This window comes from Physcomitrium patens, chromosome 9 (genome assembly GCF_059467195.1).
Source record: "Physcomitrium patens ecotype Gransden chromosome 9, ASM5946719v1, whole genome shotgun sequence".
NCBI lineage: Eukaryota > Viridiplantae > Streptophyta > Bryopsida > Funariales > Funariaceae > Physcomitrium > Physcomitrium patens.
Genome location: NC_143418.1, coordinates 12,192,606 through 12,217,123, shown reverse-complemented (window position 1 = coordinate 12,217,123; position 24,518 = coordinate 12,192,606). Strand labels below are relative to the sequence as shown.

The 24,518-nt window shown below is 37.3% G+C and overlaps 3 protein-coding genes across 5 annotated transcripts; 2 read left to right on the top strand and 1 right to left on the bottom strand.

Moving 5' to 3' along the window:
• Positions 1-1,196: 1,196 nt before the first annotated feature.
• LOC112286959 (NADPH-dependent diflavin oxidoreductase 1) lies at positions 1,197-4,830 on the top strand. 2 transcript variants are annotated; one of them, XM_024529453.2, is made up of 7 exons: positions 1,197-2,092; positions 2,196-2,307; positions 2,569-2,770; positions 3,043-3,447; positions 3,641-4,168; positions 4,313-4,533; positions 4,660-4,830. In XM_024529453.2, the coding sequence occupies exons 1-6, from the start codon at positions 1,576-1,578 to the stop codon at positions 4,508-4,510; spliced, it is 1,962 nt and encodes a 653-aa protein (XP_024385221.1). In that variant the 5' UTR covers positions 1,197-1,575; the 3' UTR covers positions 4,511-4,533; positions 4,660-4,830. The 2 variants fall into 2 exon arrangements, with proteins under 2 accessions (XP_024385221.1, XP_024385220.1); XM_024529452.2 differs by having other exon boundaries at positions 4,313-4,830.
• Positions 4,831-14,500: 9,670 nt separating this feature from the next.
• LOC112287093 (F-box protein SKIP31) lies at positions 14,501-19,170 on the top strand. Of its 2 annotated transcripts, XR_012218110.2 has the most exons (11): positions 14,501-14,770; positions 15,924-16,025; positions 16,193-16,266; positions 16,592-16,676; positions 16,981-17,091; positions 17,451-17,625; positions 17,790-17,914; positions 18,043-18,124; positions 18,329-18,389; positions 18,574-18,717; positions 18,850-19,170. XR_012218110.2 is itself a non-coding variant. In XM_024529749.3 (10 exons), the coding sequence occupies exons 1-10, from the start codon at positions 14,585-14,587 to the stop codon at positions 18,635-18,637; spliced, it is 1,065 nt and encodes a 354-aa protein (XP_024385517.1). In that variant the 5' UTR covers positions 14,501-14,584; the 3' UTR covers positions 18,638-19,170. The 2 variants fall into 2 exon arrangements, 1 of the variants encoding a protein (XP_024385517.1); XM_024529749.3 differs by having other exon boundaries at positions 18,574-19,170.
• Positions 19,171-21,048: 1,878 nt separating this feature from the next.
• LOC112286692 (uncharacterized) lies at positions 21,049-24,458 on the bottom strand. The gene is made up of 6 exons (XM_024528833.3): positions 23,706-24,458; positions 23,250-23,383; positions 22,542-22,711; positions 22,284-22,361; positions 21,994-22,141; positions 21,049-21,863 (listed from the first exon to the last, which is right to left on the bottom strand). Exons 1-6 carry the CDS (start codon positions 23,992-23,994, stop codon positions 21,438-21,440), a joined length of 1,245 nt encoding a protein of 414 aa, XP_024384601.1. The 5' UTR covers positions 23,995-24,458; the 3' UTR covers positions 21,049-21,437.
• Positions 24,459-24,518: the final 60 nt, after the last annotated feature.

Genomic DNA, 24,518 nt, shown 5'->3' with positions numbered 1-24,518 from the left:
ATAAAAAAAGGAATCTTTTTTGCATGAATAAGGATTTTTTTATTTTTTATTATATATGAAATAGATTTAATTAGGAGATTTTTATAAATTGAAGTGTATTAATATATATTAGTTGCATTAAATTTATTTTTTGAAACATATTAATAATAAAATATGACTATAAACATATTATGCCTTAAATTAAATTAAAATTTAATAGTCATACTATGTTAATACATAAATTAAACTAAATTAACCTAATATGTATTAACATGGTATGACTGTTAAAATAACATATCTTAAGTGTAATTTCAAAGAAATAAATAAAAAGGTTGTACAATAGTTTAAAACTTTTTTTTATATGTGAGTATACTTTGTAAGAATACATATATAAGAGTTATGTTCAAATGTGTAATTTATTTTTGTTGTTCTCAGCAATGTAAGTGTGTACTAGAAGTAAAGGTAGAAACATTTGGAAGAACTTTCTGTGTAAAATTTATGCATTTTATTCTAATTAGTTGTGTTTCAGCTAGTATCTACATAAGCCCATCAGTTACCCTATTCTTAGTCTAAACTAATCACTGAACCTTGTGACGAAGTGGTAGAGTAATGTGGTTACAAAAGGACCTCGATGGTGGGACTTCTGGAGCTTATGAATTATTATTGTACCGTATGGTACACTAATTCATATAAAAGTACGTACTGCATGTCGGGTTGGTATATACGTCCACGTTGGCAAGAATAGACGGCCGGGCGGAAGTGAGGTAGAGGCTTGTGCTAAGGCAAGGGCGGCGTGTGCCTGGGAGACCCCCCCCCCCCCCCCAACTTTACAGTCACCGTATATTGCCATTTCTGTCCTTGGAGCCTTAATTTCATGTCTTCAAATTCGTTTGCAGTTGGACAACTCTCGTTTAGCACGACTTTCGGGGTTAGCTTCACTTTCTCCTTTGAAAATATTCTTCTATAAAATTGATATTTTTTCCTTTTCGTAAGCGAAGAATCTTTTGAAATTATTTTTTTTAAGCAATTAGCGCCTATTTTTGCTACTTTAGACATGCTCCACAATTCAACAACTTCTACACGGCCTTGTCAGCGCCCCGTCAGCAACGAATAGTGCCCGGGTGGGGCGAGGCAAATCAACCGTCCGGTTCCATGGACAGGTCCGGGACCCGGTCCCGTCCAATTTCGGGGGCTGCTAGGCGTTGGACTCCGAGGATGCATGCACGCACGCAAGGCTTGTGGATTGTTTACGCCTCGAGGCAGCGTGACGAGTCACGATGTGCTTCCATCTTGGCACGGTAACTGTGTGCAAGTTGTGGGGCGTGCTAAGTTTTTGGCTGCAGAACCGAGCAGCGACTCCGTAGATTGCATGCTCTGGCTTGCTTTGAGGTTTTCCGTGCGTGATTGAACGCGGAGTTGTGGTCTGGGCCTTGCAGACCAGGATTTGTTTGTTATCTGTAGGGTTTCTCGAGTAAATGTGGGGATGTGAAGGGGTGGGAGGTTCAATTCCGCAGAGGGCGGTGAGGGAAACATCGCGAGTGTGAGTGCAAGGGTTTTGCTGTAGAGGCTGTGAGAGAATTGGGAGGCGTCTCAGAGATGGTAGAGAAGCAGAGGATTCTGGTTCTGTATGCGACCCAGACGGGGAACGCCCAGGATGTTGCCGAACGCGTGGGCCGGGAGGCTGCCCGTCACCACTTCAAGCCCGTAGTGGAGTCTATGCACTTGTATGACCCCAGCAAGCTTCCCCAGGAAAAAATTGCCATCTTTGTGGTGTCGACCACAGGCCAGGGCGACCCGCCGGAGTCCATGAGGGTGTTCTGGAAATTTTTGCTTCGCAGGAGCCTTGGTCCTCATTGGTTGGAATCAACACTGTTTTCTGTGTTTGGGTTAGGAGATTCTGGGTACCAGAAGTATAACATCATTGGGAAGAAGCTTGATAGGAGGTTATTGGATTTGGGCGGGACGTCCGTAGTGCCCAGGGGGTTAGGAGATGACCAACACCCGTCAGGTTTCGAGGCTGGTTTGGACCCCTGGTTGGCGTCTCTATGGGTTGCTTTACGCCGCCATGTCCCACTTCCAGCCGGCCTTGAAGATCCTAGACCCGAAGACACGGGTATGTATTGGGGTGTTCTGCAGTAAGATACGATATCGTTTCCCGCTCGATGAATATTTTTGTTCGTCAGTACAGATTATGAAAGGGAATTTGTGGAATGCAGGTATCAGTGTTTTAGACCCTCCAAAGTATCGGGTTACTTTTCATCATCCTTTGGCGCCAGAGTCGAAGTTAGCCACTTTACCTGAAAGTTTAAAGACGGATATTGTGGCAAGGTGAGTGCATCCATTGTCCTGTCACAGCAAGTACATTGTCGAATGTCGCCACTCCAGGCTCTTCTATCATGAATGTCTGTATCCTAGTTCCTGCAATATCTGTCTTGGTTTAGCTTCTCGTTCTAGAGCCAAAATGGAGCAGATGAAGCAGCTGTGATGTGAGATGTAGGTAAATCTATTTTTTAACATTTTGAAGTAAGCACTTTTTTTAGTTTGTATCTTGTATTTTTATTTTTAAAAAATAATGTGCGACTTGGACAGATGGGTTGAGCATGGCAGAGCGCGTGCTGTCGTCGACAGTGCTGGAAACCCTTTTGGAAACGCAAGGGACCACAACAGTAGTAGCACTGGATTTGGCCCCCCAGTCATGCCCATATTCGCTAAAATGTTAGTAAATTCTCGGATTACCAGTGAGGATCACGAGCAAGACGTTCGGCACATTGAACTTGACTTGGGAAGCTCGGTAATAGTTCAACATCTCTGTGTGTTTTTAAGTTAATGGGTATATTTGTAGGTGAATTGACACGAATTGCAGAGGATCAGCTATGTAATTGATTTGTCTTTTTGTTCCGGATTCGAATCAAATCACAAGTTGTTCCTGACAGTCTAAAAACCTTACACTTACATGTCCATCGCCCTTAGAAAAAATGACCGCTAAAGATTGGTCACTAACGACAGTTGTGGTTTATGCTGCTTACTGGACTGTGCTGAATAAATTGGGACTTGGATATTCAGGGAGCTCAGTACGTACCCGGGGATATTTTGACCTTGTTACCAAGCCAAAAACTAGCTTCTGTTGACAAATTCTTACAACGATGTGGTCTCGATGGAGACACTTTTGTCACGGTGGAAGCTAATGACAGTGATGTTTGTACCATCGCACAAGCCGAAGATGTTGAAACCGTTTGCAAGCCAACAGCAGTCTTACTGAAGACAATAGTCGAAGCTCTCATGGACATCGACTCTGCTTCCCCTCGTCGTTATTTCTTTGAGGTTATGAGTCATTTTGCGTCTGCTGAGCATGAGAAAGAGAGACTGCAGTATTTTGCGACTCCTGAAGGCCGTGATGATTTATATCGTTACAATCAAAGAGAAGGACGGACGGTTCTTGAAGTATTGGAAGACTTTCCATCGGTTCAAGTGAGTTGGAATCCTCTTCTTCTGGGTCGGGATCTTGAGTAATAGTCGCAATGACTTCACAAAAGGTGTTTCGTTTATTCTGGTCATGTATCTTGCACATTTCATCTTTGATTTCGTTACATGTCGATCTCAACCAGCTTCTGCGAGTACCTCTAGTCTGGATTATTGACAATTAAGTCTTGTTATTTTGCAGATGCCATTCGAATGGCTTCTACAGACGGTGCCTCGCCTTCAACAACGCTCTTTCTCCATTTCATCATCACAACTGGCACATTCGAATGAGGCTCATTTGACAGTGGCTGTGGTAGAGTGGACGACTCCGTTTAAAAGGAAACGAAGAGGTCTTTGCTCGTCGTGGCTGGCCTCCCTTGACCCGAAGATTGGGAAGGTTTTCCTACCTGTTTGGTTCACTAAGGGTGCCATAGCTTTGCCTTCGCCTTCTGTGCCACTGATTCTCGTTGGGCCTGGAACCGGCTGTGCTCCCTTTCGAGCTTTTATTCAAGAGCGAGTTGCACTCTCAAATGCGGAAGAAGCAGTGGCGCCAGTTCTGTTCTTTTTTGGCTGTCGGATGCAGGCAAAGGATTTCTTATACGAATCTGACTGGTCAGCATGGTCTCAAGGCAAAAATGTTTTATCACCGGATGTGGGTGGAGACTTTTTTGTTGCCTTTTCTAGAGATCAACCAGAGAAAGTGTATGTGCAGCATAAGATACGTGAGCAGGTACCATTTACCCAATTCTTCTTACGTCTCTGACATTTCTGGCGGACAGTTCTGTAGTCAAACACGTATAATTTGTCCTTGATGCCTGTGATAGAGACCACGTTAGTGTTTTGTGTGCAATGAAATGAATTTCTATTTTTTCAGGGAAAGAAAGTGATGCAGTTCATTCAGTCAGGAGCAGTGATATATGTTGCGGGATCTGCAAACAAGATGCCAGCCGATGTGATGGCAGCTTTTGAGACTGTACTTGCGAAGGAAACTGGTTGGCCTCAGGAGAAAGCAACCAAATATTTGAGAGATCTGGAGCGCAGAGGTCAATACGTAGTTGAGGCATGGTCGTGATTCAGAGTCTCTGACCTGATCATGTAAGATTTTTCATTCAATTTTGTAGAATGTGCTCAGGGTTACATCGTAAAATTCTTCTCATCATGACATTCAACATGAGGACATTCAATTTGCAATTGCCTGACGTTCTTGTGGAATATTAACAGGTTCCGGGCCTAACGAGAATCAGGTTTAATAACTGGAATTATTATTGTGAATATGTATACAGAAATTATAGTTTAACTTCTCCATGCCATGAATGGAGCTTCGGAAGCTCTCATTGTTCTCTATATAGCCTGATCTGGCTTTTGTGTTAAAATAATAATGCCTGTTGATTACTTTTGATATCTAAATGGCTGTTTGCATTCTAGTTGTATAGATGGTTCTCGCTCTCTTTAAAAATCAAGTCAGATTGAAACAAATTTTCAAGTAATCTTACCATGGTATTAAACCTGCTTGCTTTTAATTTATTCAAATTATTTTGCTTCTAAAATTTTAAAAATCATTTGTGAACAGATTTCCAGCTTTAAGAATTTTCGTCGTCTGTCCAATGCCGAAAATGTAGAATTGTATCAAGAGTAAAAACTCTGAGATGCACATTTTTAATGTGAATGAACCTATTTTTAACTATTAGTTATTGAATATTTTTTTTACATGGAAATATTTTAAATAATATCTCCTAACTTCAAAGTAATTTTTACACAAGTTTCTTTATATGCAGTTTGGAAACACAAAAATTAATTATTTGTTTAATTTCTTTTAAAATTTTACATTAATTATAGATTTTTTTGATGCCACAAAGGATGTATTTCAAATACAAAGTTTGGATATCTTGGTATATCTTTAAAAATAAAACTTCTTTTTACGTATAATGACAAATAGAATGGCCAATTAAACTCGTTTTGGAATTTTTTTTGTATTTGTGTTTTGTATATATTTTAACTTTTACATACCAGCAACACCACTATCATCAATGAGGATGCTATGTATGAGCTTCTAAGCAATCTCATCAATTTCATCAATTACAAGCATCATGGCATTCTCATATTTTGGCTAGGTAATAGTGAATCTATTATTGTGAGTTGGATTATTAATCATCTCCATTGCATATAGCATTTATTGAATAGTTTGGATGTTGGATTTGAATATATATATATATATATATATATAATTTATTTATTTATAATATTTTATAGTATATTTTATGTATATGTTTTCTTAAACTACAAGTTATTTTATTTATTGTATTTATTTGGTTCAAGAATCTCTAGTTTCTTTTTATTTTATTATGATGTATGTTTTATGTTAATTGTGATTTCAATTTCTTTTATTTCTGTTTTTTAATTTTGGATTAAATTTCTCTAATTCGAAATAATTGTCCTTCATAGATGTTGTATTTGAAGTTTTTATGTTTGCTTGTTTGTTTTTGTTTGTTTTTGTTTTTTTTTGTTTTTCTTTCTTAACTAATATATTTAATTTTTATGTGACACTTTTGAAGTGTCTAACTTACAAGGTAAGTTTTCCACATGTATATCACATGGCTACTTTGTATCACAAGTGGCCAACTTGTAAAATAAGTGATTAACATTTGCAACATGTAAAAAACTTTTTGGCTAAGTTTTCAATCTACTAATTACTTATAAACACTTGTAAAGTCAAATCTTCATAGAATTTCTGTAAGATTGTGCTCTCATCATTGCGTGTTAAAAATTTTGTTTTAAAAATTTAAACTTAATCTTATAATTAACCTAATAAATTCTTTTTTCTACTCAATGTTATATCACTATTTTGCTAGAGATGGAGGTGTGGTGATAGAATATGCACTTAATATGCACACATAATGTAGAATTGAACTTGTTATAAACTTAGATATAATTGACCTTTGCTCCACTTTTGTCACAGACATATGCATGTAAGCGAGTAATTACATGTATAAATAGGTAGAAGTATGTAAAAGTAGATAAAAATAAATTAATTCTATAATATTTCATAAAGAAGCTTCCTAGAAGCCTCATAGACACTGCTTTGACTTTATAAGTGTCTTTAATTGACTTTTTGGATTAGAAACGTGCTCTAAAAGTTGGCCATATGCCACACATGTTGTTAGCTTGAAGACCAAGCTAATTATGTGGCCCACACGTAGAAAAAATTGCATTGTAAATCAAGGCATGTGTCGTACAAAGTCAACACATATTGGAGGTTGTATAGAACATCGCCACATAGCTCCTAGTTAGATAGTATATACAGAGACAAGAGTGAAGCCTTCTTCACTCTTGTCAATTCCTTCTCGCTTCTAGTCTAGTTTCAAGGATCTCTAGTTTTCTTGGCTTTTGGCAATAGCCATTCCAATTTCTTTCTTAATATACATATCAAGTTATTTCTATTTTGTCATCTTTCTTTGAAAGAAGTTTCACTTGTTTATTTGTTTTTATCATGTTCTTGTCCTTGACAGATTGACAAGAGTGCACTTACAATATCACAGCTTTGTCTAATCTTGATTAAGAGTGGATTACCCCTTTTTCTTGATAAGACATAAGCATATTAGAAGTTACGGATTACCTTCTTCTAAACTGATATTGTCTTTAGTATTTTCTTTGTTCTCAAGTCCTCTCTTCTATTTGTCTTTAGCGATATTAGACATCTTCTCTTTTCTAAGTGTTATCATGGCAGAACTTGCTTTAATGAAGAGTGCAATGGCACAAATGCAAGAGCAATTGAGGGAGTTACTGCTTACGATGCATCAACTCAATTTTCTACCACAAGGAGCAACAAGATTGGCAAGAAGTGAAGATATATAAATGATTGGAGTTGCTTCAACATCTGCACCAAATCATGTCCCTTCTCCTATGGTGGAATGTCCTTCCAGTGTTAGAGAACTAAGAATTGCCCTACTCGAGAAGTTTGATGGCACCAGATCAAAGTTTAGAAGATTTATCAATCAAGTACAACTTGTGATTGAACTTCAACTCCAAAGCTATCCAACTCCAGGATCGCAAGTTAGATTCATTGGTATGCTTCTTTCAGGTTCAGCATTATCATAGATTTTATCTTTTCTTGAATGACGAGATCTAATATTAGATAATCTAGAGGCTTTTTTGGCGGAGTTTTGATTCATGTATGGAGAACATGATGCAATTCGTGTTGCAACCAATAAGATCCATATTTTTTAACAAAGCAATCAATCAGTAAGGTTGTATGCTTCATAATTTTGACAACTTGCAATTGATATCAAGTGGAATGATGTTGCACTTATTAGCCAATTTCTCTATGGATTACAATATGAGGTAAAAAAATTAATGCTCAACTTACCTGATCCTCAAACATTGAATCAAGTAATTGACTTTGTTGTGAAGTGCAACAATCATCTTTTTGAATTTTGATCTGAGAACCGTATAAGTGGACCTCAACGCTACTATAATTCAATGGCAACACCAACATCTCTTCAACACATACATTTAGAAGTAGAGGATATGCAAATTGATGCGGTACGTTTCAAACCTCTTACTGAGCCAGAAAAAATTCATCGTTGTCAAGAAGGATTGTGTTTATATTTTAGAAAACCTAAGCACATTGCTCAATATTGCCCAAAGAAGCGATGCAACCATAAAATGAGGAGTACGGCGATCAAAGAAGATAGCATATCAGAAAACAAATTTGTCCAACTACAATAGGGATTGTGCGGCTGGAACCTTGTACAACGCCTAATAAAGGTCCTATCCTCTCCTTAGAACACTCTCCATATTTTACGATAAATATTATTCTAAGACCTAAACATCACAAAGCCTCTGCCTTGCTAGATTCACAAGCCTTAGCATGTTTCTTAAATGAAGAATTTGCTAAAAGACATAACATATTTTTAGTGAGGAAAACTAAACCTGTTCATATAGAAGTCATAGATGGTCGTCCGTTGTCTTTAGAAGATGTTACTCATAAAATCCTTTCTATAGAAATAACAACTAATGGTCATAGTAGCTTTGTAATATTTAATATCATTAGATCTCCTTCTAATCTAGTTATTTTAGGTTTATCATGGCTAAAAAAGAATAATCCTAAAATAGATTAGAGTTCTCGTAGTCTTAACTTTTTTGAAAGTATAACTAAGAGTGTAGTTAATCACGTAGAAAGTCATAAGTCTAGTATAATTAAACCTATATTTGTAGATGCAAGAGCTTTCTTGCATGCTGCAAAAGAAGGATCACCTTATGTCATTTATGCCACACCTGTTTCTACTGGTGGAAAGACTTCAAGTGGCATTTCAAGCCAATATCAAGATTTTTAAGATATATTTGAGAAGAAGAATGTGGATAATCTTCTAGAACATCGTTCCTATGACTGCTCAATTGACCTTCAAGAAGGAGCACAACTGCCATTTGGACCAATTTATAAATTATCTCAAAATGAATTGGCTGAACTCAAGGAGTATATTAAAGAGAATTTGGCCAAGAACTTCTTACGCTATTTCAAATCTCAAGCAAGAGCTCTAATTTTATTTGTGAAGAAAAAAGATAGATGATTGCAGATGTGTGTCGATTATCAAGGACTCAACAAAATCACCATCAAGAATAGGTACCTGCTACCTTTGATATCTGGACTCCTTGATCAATTGAATTAAGCTAAGATCTATACAAAAATAGATCTATGAGGAGCATACAATCTAGTATGCATCAAAGAAGGAGATGAATGGAAGACTGTGTTTTGAACAAGGTATGGACATTTCGAATACAACGTCATGCCTTTTAGAGTTACAAATGTACTAGTAGTATTCCAACATCTAATAAATGATGTCTTTCGGGAGGTTTTAGATGATTTTGTTGTCTGTTACCTAGACGACATCTTAATCTATTCTAAGAACATAAAAGAACATGAACTTCATATTTATCATGTATTACAAAAACTAAGAGATGTGAGACTCTATGCCAAGATAGAAAAGTGTACATTTTACACTACTCAAGTCAACTTCTTAAGATACATCATTTCAAATGATAGACTTATGATGGATCTTAAGAAAGTTCAAACTATTATGGATTAGAAGATTCCAAAAATGGTAAGAGATGTCCAATACTTTTTGGGATTTACCAACTACTATCAGATCTTCATCAAAGACTTTTTTGAAGTTGCATCTCTACTTACACGTTTGACTTGTAAAGACAAACTTCTATGGAATCAAGAAGTAGAAGTAGCATTTGAAACTATGAGCACAACCTTTATTTCAGCACCAATCTTATATTGTGTCGATTTTTTTAAGCCATTTTTTATGGAAACAAACACATCAGACTTTGCTTTGGGTGTCGTATTATCATAAATGGGAACAGATAATAAACTTCATCTAATAGCTTTTCATTCTAAAAAATTTTCAGCAGCCGAGATCAACTACGAGATCTTTGACAAAGAACTTCTTGTAATTGTGGATTTGTTTGAAGAATGGCGCCATTATGTAGAAGGTACTTTTAGCCCAATTACAATATATACGGATCACAAGAATCTTGAATATTTTATGTTAGCACGTATTTTGAATCATCGCCAAGCCCATTAGAGTATGTCTTTGTTAAGATTCGAATTCAAGTTCACTTATGGACTAGAAAAATAACAAGGTTTGTCAGATGCACTCTCTAGATGATCTTACCTTGTATCAAAGAAAGGAGATGCTGCTTTCGATCAACAATGGACAATTCTCTTGAAGAAAGAGCATCTTTATCTTCGAGCAATGAAATCAACACTAATTTTTGATTCAACTTTCATTAAGCAAGTTCAGTCAAGTATGCCTTCGGATCCTCTTATTCGTGATATTAAGGAAAATCCTTTAAAGTCTCATGATACTTTTAAGTTTGAATTCAAGAAGAATCTACTATATTTTGAGGGACACCTATATGTTCCAGAAGGTGAAGCTTAATTACGTATTTTTTAAGCTCGTCATGACTTTCTAGCAGTAGGATATTTTGGATATAATAAAACTTTGATACTAATATCTAGGGACTTTTGGTGGCCTCAAATGTGGAAAGCACTCAAAGATTTTGTACTATCTTGTGATGTTTGCTCAAGATTAAAAATCCCTTGTCATCAACCTTATGGACTTCTTCAGCCATTACCCATTCCAAAACAACCATGGTCTTTTGTTTCTATGGATTTCATCATGGATCTTCCAATCTCAGCTTCTTATGAATCTATATTCATGATAGTAGATCGTTTTATCAAGATGGCACATTTTGCACCATGTACAAAATCCATCACAAGTGAAGAAACAGCTAAGCTCTTTCCTTGTCAACAATATCTATTGCTATCATGGATTATCCAAGGATATTATATCAAATAAGAGAACTCAATTTGTATCAAGATTTTGGCAGACTTTTTTTAAGATTCTAAAAGTGGATATAAAACTATCTTTGGCATTCCATCCTCAAACTTATGGACAAATGGAGCGGGTTAATCAAGTTTTGGAGTAGTATTTAAGATGTACCATTAACTACCAACAAGATGATTAGACAACTCTTTTGTCATTGGCAGAGTTTGCTTACAATAACACGGTACATTCTTCTACAAAACAAACACCTTTCTTTGCCAATTATGGTTACCATCGATGACGTGATATTTTTGACTTTTCAAAAGTTGATAATCCTATTGCAAAAGATTTGGCAATTCATTTGTCAAAGCTACATGCAACGAACAAGGCATAGTTAAAAGAAACTCAAGAACATTAAAAGGTCAATGCGGATGTCTATCGAAAGGAACAACCACCATTCCACATAGGTGATAAGATATGGTTACTTCATCGCAATATCAAAACCACTCGTCTTTGTGATAAGTTGGACTATCAAAGGCTTGGACCATTTTTTATTTTTCACCTTAAATCAATCCAGTTGCATATCATTTATATCTATCAGAGTCAATGAAAATCCATCCAATATTCCACGTATTTTTTCTTGAACCATGCAAGACAGTGGACATACCAAGAAGAAGAGAAGCTCCTTTAGAAGTGGACAATAATGAAGAGTTTGAAGTAAAGAAGTCTTAGATTCAAGGCAGTGCCAAAATAAATTGGAATATCTTGTTCATTGGCATGGATATGATATTAGTGAATGCACATGGGAGTCAATAAAGAATCTTGTAAATGCAGCAAAGGTAGTGGAAGCTTTTCATTGATGACATCCATCAAAATTAAGATGAAAATCTTCTTTATAAAAGAAACAAGATCTAAACAAGAGAACGTTCTACTTTCAATCCTTGTTTGTAGCTTCTTTGTAGTTGTGATGGTGAAGAGATGGAGAATCAACAACCAGCAGATTCGACTCAAGAGCCTTCGTTTGTTGACCTACCCGACGAGACATTACAATTGTCACAACCTTCAAGATGATGCAATCGAGATGAAGATCTTGAAGAATAACATGTTCTTCCTCAAATAGATGATGAGATATAACACGTTTAGTATCACAACCCCGCAAGGGACTCCCAATGTTTGGTGATTTTACTAGAGGTAGAAACAACTCTTGATGGTGTTTCAAATATCTTATTTGAAGGAAGTTATGAAGGCCTCAACAATGATCAAATAACTGGGTGGTCTTCCCACTCTGGTAATGTCATGGACATATGCATGTAAGCCAATAATTACATGTATAAATAGATAGAAGTATGTAAAAGTAGGTAAAAGTAAGTTAATTCTATAGTATTTGCTATGGAAGCTTCTTAGAAGCTTCATAGACGATGCTTTGACTTTATAAGTGTCTTTAATTGACTTTTTGGATTAGAAACGTGCTCTACAAGTTGGCCATGTGCAACACATGTTGTTAGCTTGAAGACCAAGCTAACTATGTGGCCCACACATAGAAAAACTTACCTTGTAAGTCAAAGCATGTATCCTATAAAGTCAATACATATTGGAGGTCCTATAGAACATCGCCACGTAGCCCCTAGTTAAATAGTATATATAGAGACAAGAGTGAAGCCTTCTTCACTATTGTGAATTTCTTTCTCGCTTCTAGTCTAGTTTCAAGGGTCTCTAGTTTTCTTGGCTTTTGGCAATAGCCATTCCAATTTCTTTCTTAATATACATATCAAGTTATTTCTATTTTTTCATCTTTTTTTTGAGAGAAGTCTCACTTGTTTATTTGTTTTTATCATGTTCTTGTCTTTGATAGCTTTCGAGGTTTAAATAATTTGGACGAGCTTGAAATTATTGGAGCTTTAATGTGCTATCTGTTGTCATATTTTGTGAAGTTTATTAAAGAATGCACCAAACATGTGGCTATGGAAGATAAAATAGAAATTACAATAAGAAGACAGTAATAATTCTAATAGAATTCTAAACAAACTCCAATTAAATTGAAATAATATTAATCAATATTTAATTAAACCCCCAAAAATTCTAATGAACTTATAAAAAAAATTATAAATTAATCTTAAATATGTATATATATATATATATATATATATATATAAAATCTAAAATCTAAAAACTAAATAAAAATAAAAATCTTAATTGAATTCTAACCAAATCCTAATGAAATCCGAACAAATTTTAACCAAGCTCTAACAAATCCTAAATAAATCCTAAATAAATCTTAAATCCTAGATTGAATCTAATGAAATCCTAAATCCTAAATAAACTCTTAATAAATCCTTTTATAGATTGAAGTTTCAATAACTAGTAATCAAATTATTGATATTGATTTATAAAATTTATACTTTTTAGAAATTCAATTGAAAATAAGTATAAAAAAATGAAATCAATTGCACTTACAAATTAAGAAAAATATAAGATTAGCCATTTAGGTGTTGGAAAATCATCTTTTCTAACCTTGATGCCAAGCTCTTATTTCCAATATTTCCTTTTAAACCATTAAATTGCTCTCAAAATTCACACAAATAATAGAAATTAAATCTATTATTTATATTAATAATTTTAATTTTAATCCAATTAGTAGATTATTAAAAATCTTAGAAATTCTTATTAACCCTCTAACTCCAATTTTTGAAACCTCAATTCACTTGAACTTTAATAAAATTTAGTTTAACCATTCAATTAAGATTAAATTTATAGCATACATTTAAAATAATTATACTCACAAATCCACAAATTTTTATTTATAGATTTATTACAAAATTCATGAAATTATCCAAAATATCAATCTTATTTTATTTTACAAAAACCAAATTCATTTAAAATAACTGTGATTTTGCAAATCTCTTACAAAGTCATTAAATTATATCTTTTTAATTAGGCTTTTTTATAATAATTTTTTTTTTTTCTTTCACTTAATGATCATGTTACTACATGACACGACTTAGTTGAAGGTTTGAATGCTCTCTTGTCTACAAAATCATGCAACCACCAACTAACAAGATACCAATCATTGTGGATTGCATTGTGCAAGTCTATGAACTACTTCTCACTTGCTTAGCACCATATCAAGAAAGAGACAATATTAAGCAATCCAACCACACATATTGATAGATTAGATAATTGATAAATCAAGAATATTTTAATGAAGTTAAAATTATATCAAATACATCTTCAAATTTTTTAATTTGATATTTTAAATAGATCTTAAAAGATTAAATATATTTTTAAATTAAATAAAAAATAGAAATGAAAATAATAGAATATAAATGATTTGTATAACTTCAAAATACATTCACATCAATATTTCGTATATCTTTCTTTTTTTTTCTTGCCCTCTCTATATACACATATATCTCTATTTAAAAATCAAGTTTTAGTAGCACGTTTCCATGAAGAACTACCCAACAAGTTTCTCCTGCGTGGTACCCCTTTGGAAAAGTAAAAGTTTCATTGAGACCACTCCTCCAAAAGCATGTGCAACGAAACTTGGGACCCAGTTTTTCGTTCGACGAAGTTGTGACCTGGACGGAAACTGCTACCGATAACACAACAGGACAGAGGTACCTGCCCCTATCCGGGTCTCACACGTTCTTAAACATAAACTCCCAGTCATCCACGGTTCTCGCGAGCGCTTTGGGGTTTGGAGCTCTGGCGTCCTCTGGGTCTTGCATCTGGCTATGGCGGAATGCTGTTGAGGAAACCCTAGGTTCGCGTTCTTTGGCTCGTGTTTTCGGTGTGTTGTGCCTACGGCTGTACGCATGGATCCCTCCCAGGACCTCGACGGCGCTAGCAGCGACGGGGAGTACGAGGACGACGCTTCACTCTGCGCTTTTCTCGAGTCTGAGGTGTTGGGAGAGGAGGAAGGTGGTGACGTCGATGACGCACCGCGCTCGGGAGCGGAGGCTGGTGGTTCGGATGATGAAGAAGCTATTGCGGTGTTAGGGGTATTATCTTGGCTCGATTTTCTTTTGCTTTTGGATCGACCTTGTTGTGACGTAATTACTTTGAATATACTTCGCATGCTTTTGTGATGGCTTGTTGATAGGTTGTTTTGCCAAAGTATATAGAATGGAACTTATTTTGAGTCGAGTGTGTCACGTCTAAAATTTATTCTACAAATACATGACTTAACTTTTTTTAAAAGAGGAACTGGATGAATTTTCTGGTATTTACAATTTATATTTTGTGTCTATCTGCTTAGTTTAGAATGAGTATTTCCTTTTTCTTTTCTGGCATTTTCATGAGCTATAATTACGTTAAAATTACGAAACATTTATTCATGAGATGTTCAAGATTTTCATGTTGGGACATGAGGACTCCTAATGTCGTGAAGAATGTCGTTACAAGTTTTAAAAAATTACGTGTAACCATTTCGTCGGTGTACGCATTGTTCCGTTTTGGAAGTTAAATTATTATGAATATATGCCTACACCGTTCATAATAATTTAATCATCTCGATCGAGATGATCTGTAGCAGTTTTCCCGTGTTTCATTTGGGTCCACGTGAATAGTCATGTTTAATGATCTCCATCGACATGAACTGCGTAATTCTCGAGTGACATAGGCATTCTGTGTGCTTTGTGATACCGAGAGTGTTTTTCGTACTAATTAGTGCGTTACTACATCATAGGAAGACATTGGTAGTCACAAACTAATCTTTAGCGAACTTCCTCACAACGTTTGTACACTTCATTGCGGAACAAGTCACATGTTTTGTTCCGAAGATAGGAATTCGTGGTATCTGTGCGTAGTTTAGAAGTATCTGATGTGTATTCGGAGAATTTAAGAACCTTGACCACCATTGATATGGTGCTGGATGCTAGACCTGGCTTCCAGATATCGTTCATCGGCTGATTTCTCTGCCTGCCCCTCAAGCTGGAGCCTGTGCTGTCCCAGAAACAGGTTAATTCGGTACTGCTCTCTTGTGCCCCTAGTAGAGTGCTGGGTGGTGTTTGTGTTTGAGCGGTTGCCCCTGAGTGGGCGGTTTGCTGGAGGTGTTGATCTAGCCTGATACACCTGGTTCATTATATGATAAGTTATCCAGAAGTTTTTGTTTATTCGCAGGACGTTTATGTTGTGTTTTTTTTATCTGGGTAGGTAAATCCGAAAGAAGGGTTGCAACTCAGCATTCAGACCGGAAGCCTCGGCAAGGTTCCGCCAGAAATTTTTCAGAACATATTGCGATTTCTGTCTCCAGAGGTACATCGCGTTCCCAGAAGTGACGTTGTGTGTCGTATTATTTGAGTATTGTGTGCCATGTGCGTTTCTGTTGTTTTCTCAGTTGTACATAGAAAAGTGCAGGTTTTCACCGGGCTTGGGCTCTTAATGCGTCTTTTCGTGATGATCTGATGCAAATTTTATTTCAGGATCTTTCAAGTTGTACAAGTGTTTGCCGCTTTCTTCGGGGTGCTGGTTCTGACGAGAGGCTCTGGCGCAAACTGTGCGTTACTTTGTTCAATGCTGTCTTGAATTATCGTCTATTGGCTACTGTTGCATGAACTCGCTATTTGCCTTGGTTGTAGTGCTCTGCTATTTTGGCACTATTTCTCGTATCTGAATTGTGCCTTGGAGAATTTCTACAGTGACTTGGGTACTTCAACTTAATTAACAGAGGGCGTGTAGTAACTGTTGAAAGCAGAAATGACAATTCAAGCATGTGAAGTTTAGAGGTGCTATCACAGAAACGCGACGATTAAGTAGTGAACCAAGTCTTTGCTCATCAAACTTAGCTGGTACTTATTTATCAAATTTGCCTTCTTTTGCAGGTACTGTCTTAGATGGGGTCCTTTTACTAAACCAAATGGTCGCAAGGAACCCCATGGAAGCGCATGGAAGAAACTTTACTTCGAAGTGAGTGTGATGTTTCTGTTTGTCTGTGTTTTAGTATAGACATAAGCATGTGATAATCATGTCACATCGTACTTTCTACAATCCTTTAACTGGAGTTAGTCATTGAGTACAGCTCAATTATGCATTTTTTGCGCAATGGCTTTTGTACATCTTATTTACTTGCCTTCTCCTCAAGGACTTGTCTGCATTCGTTTATATTATTTAGGTTCGTGATTGGCAATGATGTATGACTTTTCTCTAGATGATACAAATCAAATGTAACGTGATCAAACGCTAACTTTGACTGTTGGTTGGATTTGAACAGCGTGATCATGCAGATATGGCGGAGTTCGTACGAAATACACCTTTAGAATTCCGTGAGTTATTCATCCAGATGCAGATTGCTAAACGAAGCCAGGCCCCTCTGAAATCCCAGGTAAATTACTGTATGTGCTTCAAATGCTGCATTGTGATTGTGATGGTATTCACTTGACGTCGTTAGACATAGTTTGTTAATGCTTTGAATCCGTTTTTTGTATGGCGATAAACTTCATGGGATCCATAGTGGATTCTCCACTCTTGAAATTCTCTGGATGGCTGGGTCGTTGATAAACTCGGTTAGGTTAAAACTTGGTAGACATGTGTAATAGACCTGTCTACAGTCCAACACATGAGGAGTAGATCAGATTCTTATCTCCGTATGCATGCAACATGCTGCATTGACTGAGACAATGTGCTGTGTTGCACTAAAAGCTCAACGCTATATTTCTTAATATTACTTGTTTGGTCGTGCAGGTATATGATGACCTGTTAATGGTGGACACATCTGTAGCCGATCAGATTACGGCCTGGAGACGAAGATATAGTCTGCCAGATGTATATGTTGGTGATCATGGGTGCTCCGGTAGGAGCTGCTCCTACCATCAAATTGGGGATGTCTTTTTGTGTGAGAAGACTGGACGAGCTCATGGTAATCCATGTCTATCTCCCTTGGTTTCACAACTTGCGTCGAACTTCATTTGAACTTGTACATTTTGAGGAATGCTGTGTGAGGGTAGTGTTGGTGAATTTTATAATATTTTGGTGCAGTATCTTACTGGGAAAGTATAATTTTTTTTCCTCTTCTTGTTGCAGTATGTGATGACACTTGTAAAGAAACTCTCCTGGATCCCTCCAATGAGCTTCTTGTGTGCACTGTATCTGGTCGCTGTTTTGATCGTTGGCTCTCGCCCTCTGAGGAAAACTATGCAGAAGAATTTGTAAGTATTTTCCAAAATTCTTGGCATCGATCGAGGAAAGTTTGATTATACTTATCCAGCTAATATTGAGCTTTTCAAGTTTATGATGGCGCTCATCGAATGTTATTTACTGATACTGAATGTCACAGGGGCAGCAACAAGGGCAGCAACAGGCTGATGCTAACGCAGGAGCAGATGAAGGGGAGCCTTTCTTGGGCTCGGGTCGCCTGGGTAATTAGACAAATCTTGCATTTCATCATTTATGCTTTAGAGATTTGGGAACAACAAAGCATGGTTGGTCTGTATAACTGATTGAGTTCAACATGGAAGATTTCTAAGCTTTGGCGTATTGATGTCCTTTGCGGGCTTACATGTACCTTATCTTTTCAAATGTCATTTGTAGTTGATGTCGAAAGATTATGTTTGGATGTGCAGGACGCGCGTACCTGTTGGGATACAACTGTGCAGACGAACGAGAGCTAGATGCCGCTTATAGGTATGAATACGTGATCAAGGTGCAATCCTATTTTCACACTATTGTATCCAATTTTGGAAGATTTATTCCGGATTCGGTAGTTTTGGTAGTCGCGTGGAGGCAATCGCCATGCGTAGATTGGCATGTATGGGTATTGACAACGCTATATGAATAAACATGCTGACCGTAGTTTCTCTATTTGCAGGGAGGTTGTCTATCCCAGGAGTAAAAAGCCGAAATCGTGCTATGGCGGCTGTTTTCTAGAGTGACTGCAGACAGTAGATTGGAACAAGCCCTTGCTGCGACTTTCGCTTAGTATTCATTTGCGGCTTGATTCAATCGGTTATTTGTAAGATTTTTACGTCTTCACCTTCCTCTCATTCCACATCAGATTCTCTCGAAGCTTGTTATTACAGTTGTCACGCGATTTCCAATTATTCTTCACGTTTTGGATAAGAGAGCTGTTCCGATTAATTGACAGGGAACGTGTACATACATATTTAGCCACTCTAGCATCAGTGCAAGGTGCGTTGGCAATTTCCTTTTGCAGTAGACATTTGGACTTTCCTTGTACGAACTACATCCCGTAGTACAAGCCACTTTCTAGTTGAGAATGCAGTCGTTCGTGCAAGGATATGACACTATCTAGGATGTGAGTTGAAAAGCTGTAGTTACGATACTTTGTCCAAATATTTGAAAGTATACATCTTCCACGATTTCTCCAACGCACTATTGCTCGTAAGAAAGGAACATGTCATGAGTACTTTTAAATTCAAACAGGAGTTGAGCAAAGTTTACCTCATGCTTCGAAGCCTATTTCTTTGATTTGGTTACCATTGCTAGCCATCTGAATGGATGCTGTAGCTGTTGTTGATCTCACACATTTCTGATTATAGTTGCCATCTCTGAGCTGAGAGCTTAGGGAAGAACTATTTTGTTTTTGATATTTTGTTTTGTTGTGAGTGATTACGTCATAAGGTGGTTTTCTTGATTTCTAATAAATTTTTATATTGTTTGTGACACTCACCTAGCTTTTGGCATCTGCAATTTGTCCCATTGTGCAAGGAATATTTTGTCATTATTTGGTTGTTTATTTACTCTATAGCACTTAACGTTCCTTTGTATTTGTTTATACTCAAATTAATTTTTTGAGTATAAATATCTTCCAATATAAAGACTATTCTTTTTAGACATCTTCCGACACAGGTTCACAAGCATATTTTTTTGTGTAACATCCAATTTCCACAATCTTCAGTGTCTTGGGTTTGTGTCTAGTCCATAGTGGTAGCCCTCTCTCAAATCCAACATGCTTGTAAGCACCCCTAAACTCTGTAAGATTGTCTCTTACTTTAGAAACATACACGAAAAGCAAAAAGACTATTTTGAAGGTAGTGGTGGCCCTCCATGAATTTGCTGCAATCCCTCTACGCTACATTATTTGCATAAACATAACCTCTTTATGTGCCCAAATATAGAATCATACATCCTTCCAAGAAAACTATAACTTGGAATCTAATATATTCTTTGATTTAGTCTCTCTTAAATTCCAACATATGTAGTTAATCTCATATCTGGGTTTTTTTGTACATATCATCATATCATGTGTACATTTTTGGAATCAAATGTTGAGTACCTCTAAAAGCCTAAAGAATAACCATTAGTCTTTATTTCCATGTTGTGCTTTGGTTTGTATTATTATACATATTGCTACACACTTGAAATTTTTTTTTTCTCTGGTAGTCTTGCAGAATAATATCACTAATATGCCACCAATTTTGACTAATTTCATTGTTAAATCCAAGAAGGTTTTTGTTTAGAATATATACTAAGCATGATTTATTTTTTATGTTTCTTGCAATCAATGAAAAATCAATTGCTTATTAATTTAAGATTTGTTGCTTAGTGCCACCATAGAAAAAGATACTAATGATGCATTTGCACATAATAGCGTTATTAATAGTGACTTTAAATATTTCCCAAACAACAATAAAACTGAGGGAACTAGGAAACATCCTTGACTTGCACTTTTTTAAAGTGGAATTTGCAAGGCACCCATTTACAATAACTAGTGCTTTTGTTCCTTAGAAGACAATTTTTAACATGTAAATAAATTGTTGATTGAATCCAAAAAATATTATAACTAAAAATAAGAACTTGTCAGAAGGCTTTAAAAATACTAATTTCATCATGAAAAGAGATTGTTGTAAATTTTAACCCATTAAATGGTTTCATGGTTTACTGAAATACTTTAACTGTTGAGAATGTGTCCCACAGGCAACTTTGAAGGATGCTGTACAAAGAGCATTGTGAGAATATGCTTCTAATTAATGAATTTGATAAACTATGGGACAAACTGATTGCACTTCCAACCCAATTATTTTTTAGTATTTACAAAGAGTATGTAAGGCATTTTGGAAATTTAGATCTAACTTGTGTAAGTTGAAAAGATGGTTTCAAAGCCTTTCTTGGCTTTTTTTTGCTTACTCTTGAAGACTTTGATGCACACAATCTGCGAGTATTCATTTTCAATATGCAAATCAGTTGTCAACAATGTTGTTTTGAATCAGACAAAATAACAATATGATTTCTCACCATGAAAGCACTGGAAAAAGTTAGAATATACCAGTCAACAAAGTAGCAAGTATTTGCACCACTTCCAGAGTCATGCCAGTGATCCAAGTAAAACCTCAAAAAAGCTATCAGTTAGTTTGAACTGAAGAGGGAACTCATTTTAGTTATCCAGTTGTATCAAACCCGGTTTCTTCTAATCAGCAAAAAAAGGTACGAAAATGGCGAGGTACTATGTTCATCCTTCTCTATTTTCCTCATTCGATACACACATCTCAAAATGAGATCACTGCTGATAATTCCAGGGCAATTGGTTCCTCTTTTAAGGGCACATTATTCTGAGACTGGAGAGGTGAAATACAGTAAAATGAACCGCATAGCCACGGTGACAAAGCCAGGATGATTTAACAAAGCGACCAAGTGAATCAATTGGGCACCTTGCTAGAAAGTGTGCAAAATTGCTCCAAAAATTACATACAAGAGCAGGAACTGATAAGTGGGTCACAATCCGAGCTTTTTGAGAGACTTCTGGGCAATGCCTGCCCACACAATGGACTTGGCCTCCGTGTCTGAGTTCAACCAAGCTTTCTCTGCACGTCTTTGGTTCTGCCTCGCATTCTTGGCTCTCTTGGGAGCCAAACGCTCGTCTCTCGCAACAAACGCCAGCCGAAACTTTTCTGCTACTGAGAGCTCGTTCTTGACTTCGTCAGTGGCGCGAGGTGGGACTTTTTCTGATCTTGGTGGAGTCTTTGATTTATTTGCCCACGTTTTCGGGTCGATGTCCTCGAGGAAAGATTCGTCTAACACCGCGTCACGTAGCGCTGCTGGTGGAATTATACCGTAAGACTTCCAAGAGAAAACTGGATTGATAACAATCCGAGGACATTCAGACTTCAAACGCTCCATTGAAATGGGGTCGATACCGGGCTGTACATATGACCAGGTCTGAGATCCAGCAACTCCAGTTGACACGACCAAGATTCTCCAACTGGAGCAAATTTAGATACAGTTTCGACTCGCTAGAGAAGCCTGAAAAGAGGGATTGCGCAAGACTTACCCAAACTAGCCATCTCAATGTCTGTGCGCCTTCGGCAACAGCCTTGGTCTCTAGCACTTCCCAGCTATCTTCCTCCTCATTACGATTTAGTTTTGGCACTATGTAGCTGATTGATTTTCTAGCAGCAGCATCGGACATAGGCGTGCCACTGAAGGAATAATAGCAACAGTCAGGTGGAAGATTTGTTATGAAACATAATATACAATAAAGGTTATCAACAAAACAACACAAATACCATATATAAAGAAGCTAATTCCACAGGACAGAGGAAGATGAAGTAAGCTGCGTACCCGTATCGCAAAGTTCTTAGATTAGGACAATGCTCGACTAAAGCACGAACAGCAGCGCAGGTCAGCTTATTGCATCGACTGCATGTGGGGACAATACCGTGCACCCAGTTAAAGTGCCTGTCACTCTTTTATAACCCTCATAAACACGAGAAATTCAACAATTCACATCCCTAAACCCTAATATGAGTTCTCAAAGAGTGAAGAAGTGTTCCAGTCAAATTGCACTAAGATGGACTTCAAAATTTTAATTCCACACACCTTATGTCGACGTCTTGCAATCTTGGACACGTTTGCGCTGCCGCAATTAAACTAGAGTCCGTCACATCTGAACCTGACACGTCAAGAATTTCCCAAGAAATGTCTGCCAAAGCAGTGAGGAGCTCATCACATAGCAGGTTCCTTCTTCGGGCAATCGCTAGCAATTTACCCTGCGAAATGAAACATCTAATTAAAACTTCTATCTCACCTACTTCATCCACTCAGAAAAACGTCGTATCTATGCTAAAAGGAAATGCACGCGACAGACCCTAAACGAAAAACAAACCCTCGATTCATTACTTTAAACGTTAGAATTCATTACTCATTAAAAATGTCCCAATCATTGCATTTGGATTGTGCTACTACGGGACGAGCTCACGAATTTCAAGGGAGGAATTATCGGTGAATGAGACCTATTGTAATTGTGGTGCTAAACTAGACACATTGAGCTCAAAGAGAAGAGGACCACCGTTAATTGATATAGGGCTAGTGCAATGGTAATGAAGAAAATCGAGAACAAATTCCGTGCATTGTCAGGGAGACATAAAAATTTATTTTATTACAAAATTGCTACGATCAGTGCAGAAATAGTCTCGGAGGTATGCAGGCGCACAGGTGACTACGAAAAAGTGTATGTTCTGACTTTCCTAAAAAACAGGGATAGACCAGCTTCGTTTCAGCTCTAAACCACTACAACCCGGCACATACCTTCACATGAAAAGGGAAGGCGGGGGCAATGTCGTCTATGTCATCAATCAAGTCCTCCAGATGTTCGCCAATATACCCCACACACAAACTCAGAAGACTCCTGCAATGTATTGACGACGCCTTTGGGGCTACATCTGAGGAGCACAACCTTTTGTATGAGAACGGATCCACAAGCTCCATTTACTGTACCAAAGAAGATATGAGTAGGAGAGCAAGCAAGTTGGTTATCCAATTCTGTATGGCTTGGACAAACCAGCTCAATTCATTAACTAGGATTTTTTTGTGGTTCTAGCTACAAAAAGAAATTCCTGCACAGCTCAGATTAATGATCCGATTAGTACCCGAATTTTAGGCGCATTTCAATCAGTTGCAAAATCGTCAGTCCTTTAAAGATATGCTGATTGTCAATCCAGTATTCAAAAAACAAATTGGCCTGAACACGAAAATGGAACAAACCTATTTGATTGCCCTTGATAGAAGTACATGCCATAGTAGACCGACCGCCTTCACCGGACGGCGAATTTGTCATGACACTGACTGAATTAGCTCCTGCATGGTGTTGAAGCCTACTTACAGCTGATGCGGCCGGAGAGGAGGACGGTTGTCGATTCGATCCCAAAGCACACCTGGAACACTCACCAAACTGGCTCTCAAGCTGCCTTTCAGTACAAAATGCGCACTTGCATTCCCGGTCAGTGCCAAAACGCCCTAATTCACTCTGTTGGCACCTTCCACCGCCATCCATGTTACGCACTCCCCTTGATCCCCACAAACCCAAAACCCTTCCACAGCCTCCCGCGAAGTAATTATCCAATTAGAGACTCCGAATCCTACCTTTCACTGCCAACAAACCCAAAACCCAATTCAAAGAGCTTTCCAAAGTCTTTCTCATTGAATTGGCTATCTTCGGTACTGCATACCCTAACTCTCAATTGAAGGGTTACAATTACAGTCACATTGGAGCTTTCAAACTCCACCCTAAAAAAATTTTACAGATCAAAATCATACACAGAATTGCACCCGCTTGGAACAGAAGTGCGTGTGCAATGCAGTCTACAGAGTAAAGATGGTCGGACCGGTGCTTGACCTTGAAAGGTCCTCTACTGCGAAGACTAGACAGGCAAGTAACCCGATTGACATCACTACTGGAAAGAGTTCATGTTCCGAGATCCTTCGCAATGACTTTAACCGCCTGGAAACGGCTTAACAGTGGGATCCATGGAGCTTCAGTGCTTGCAAGTGAAGAAACTTTATAGGCCTTCCTGCCTC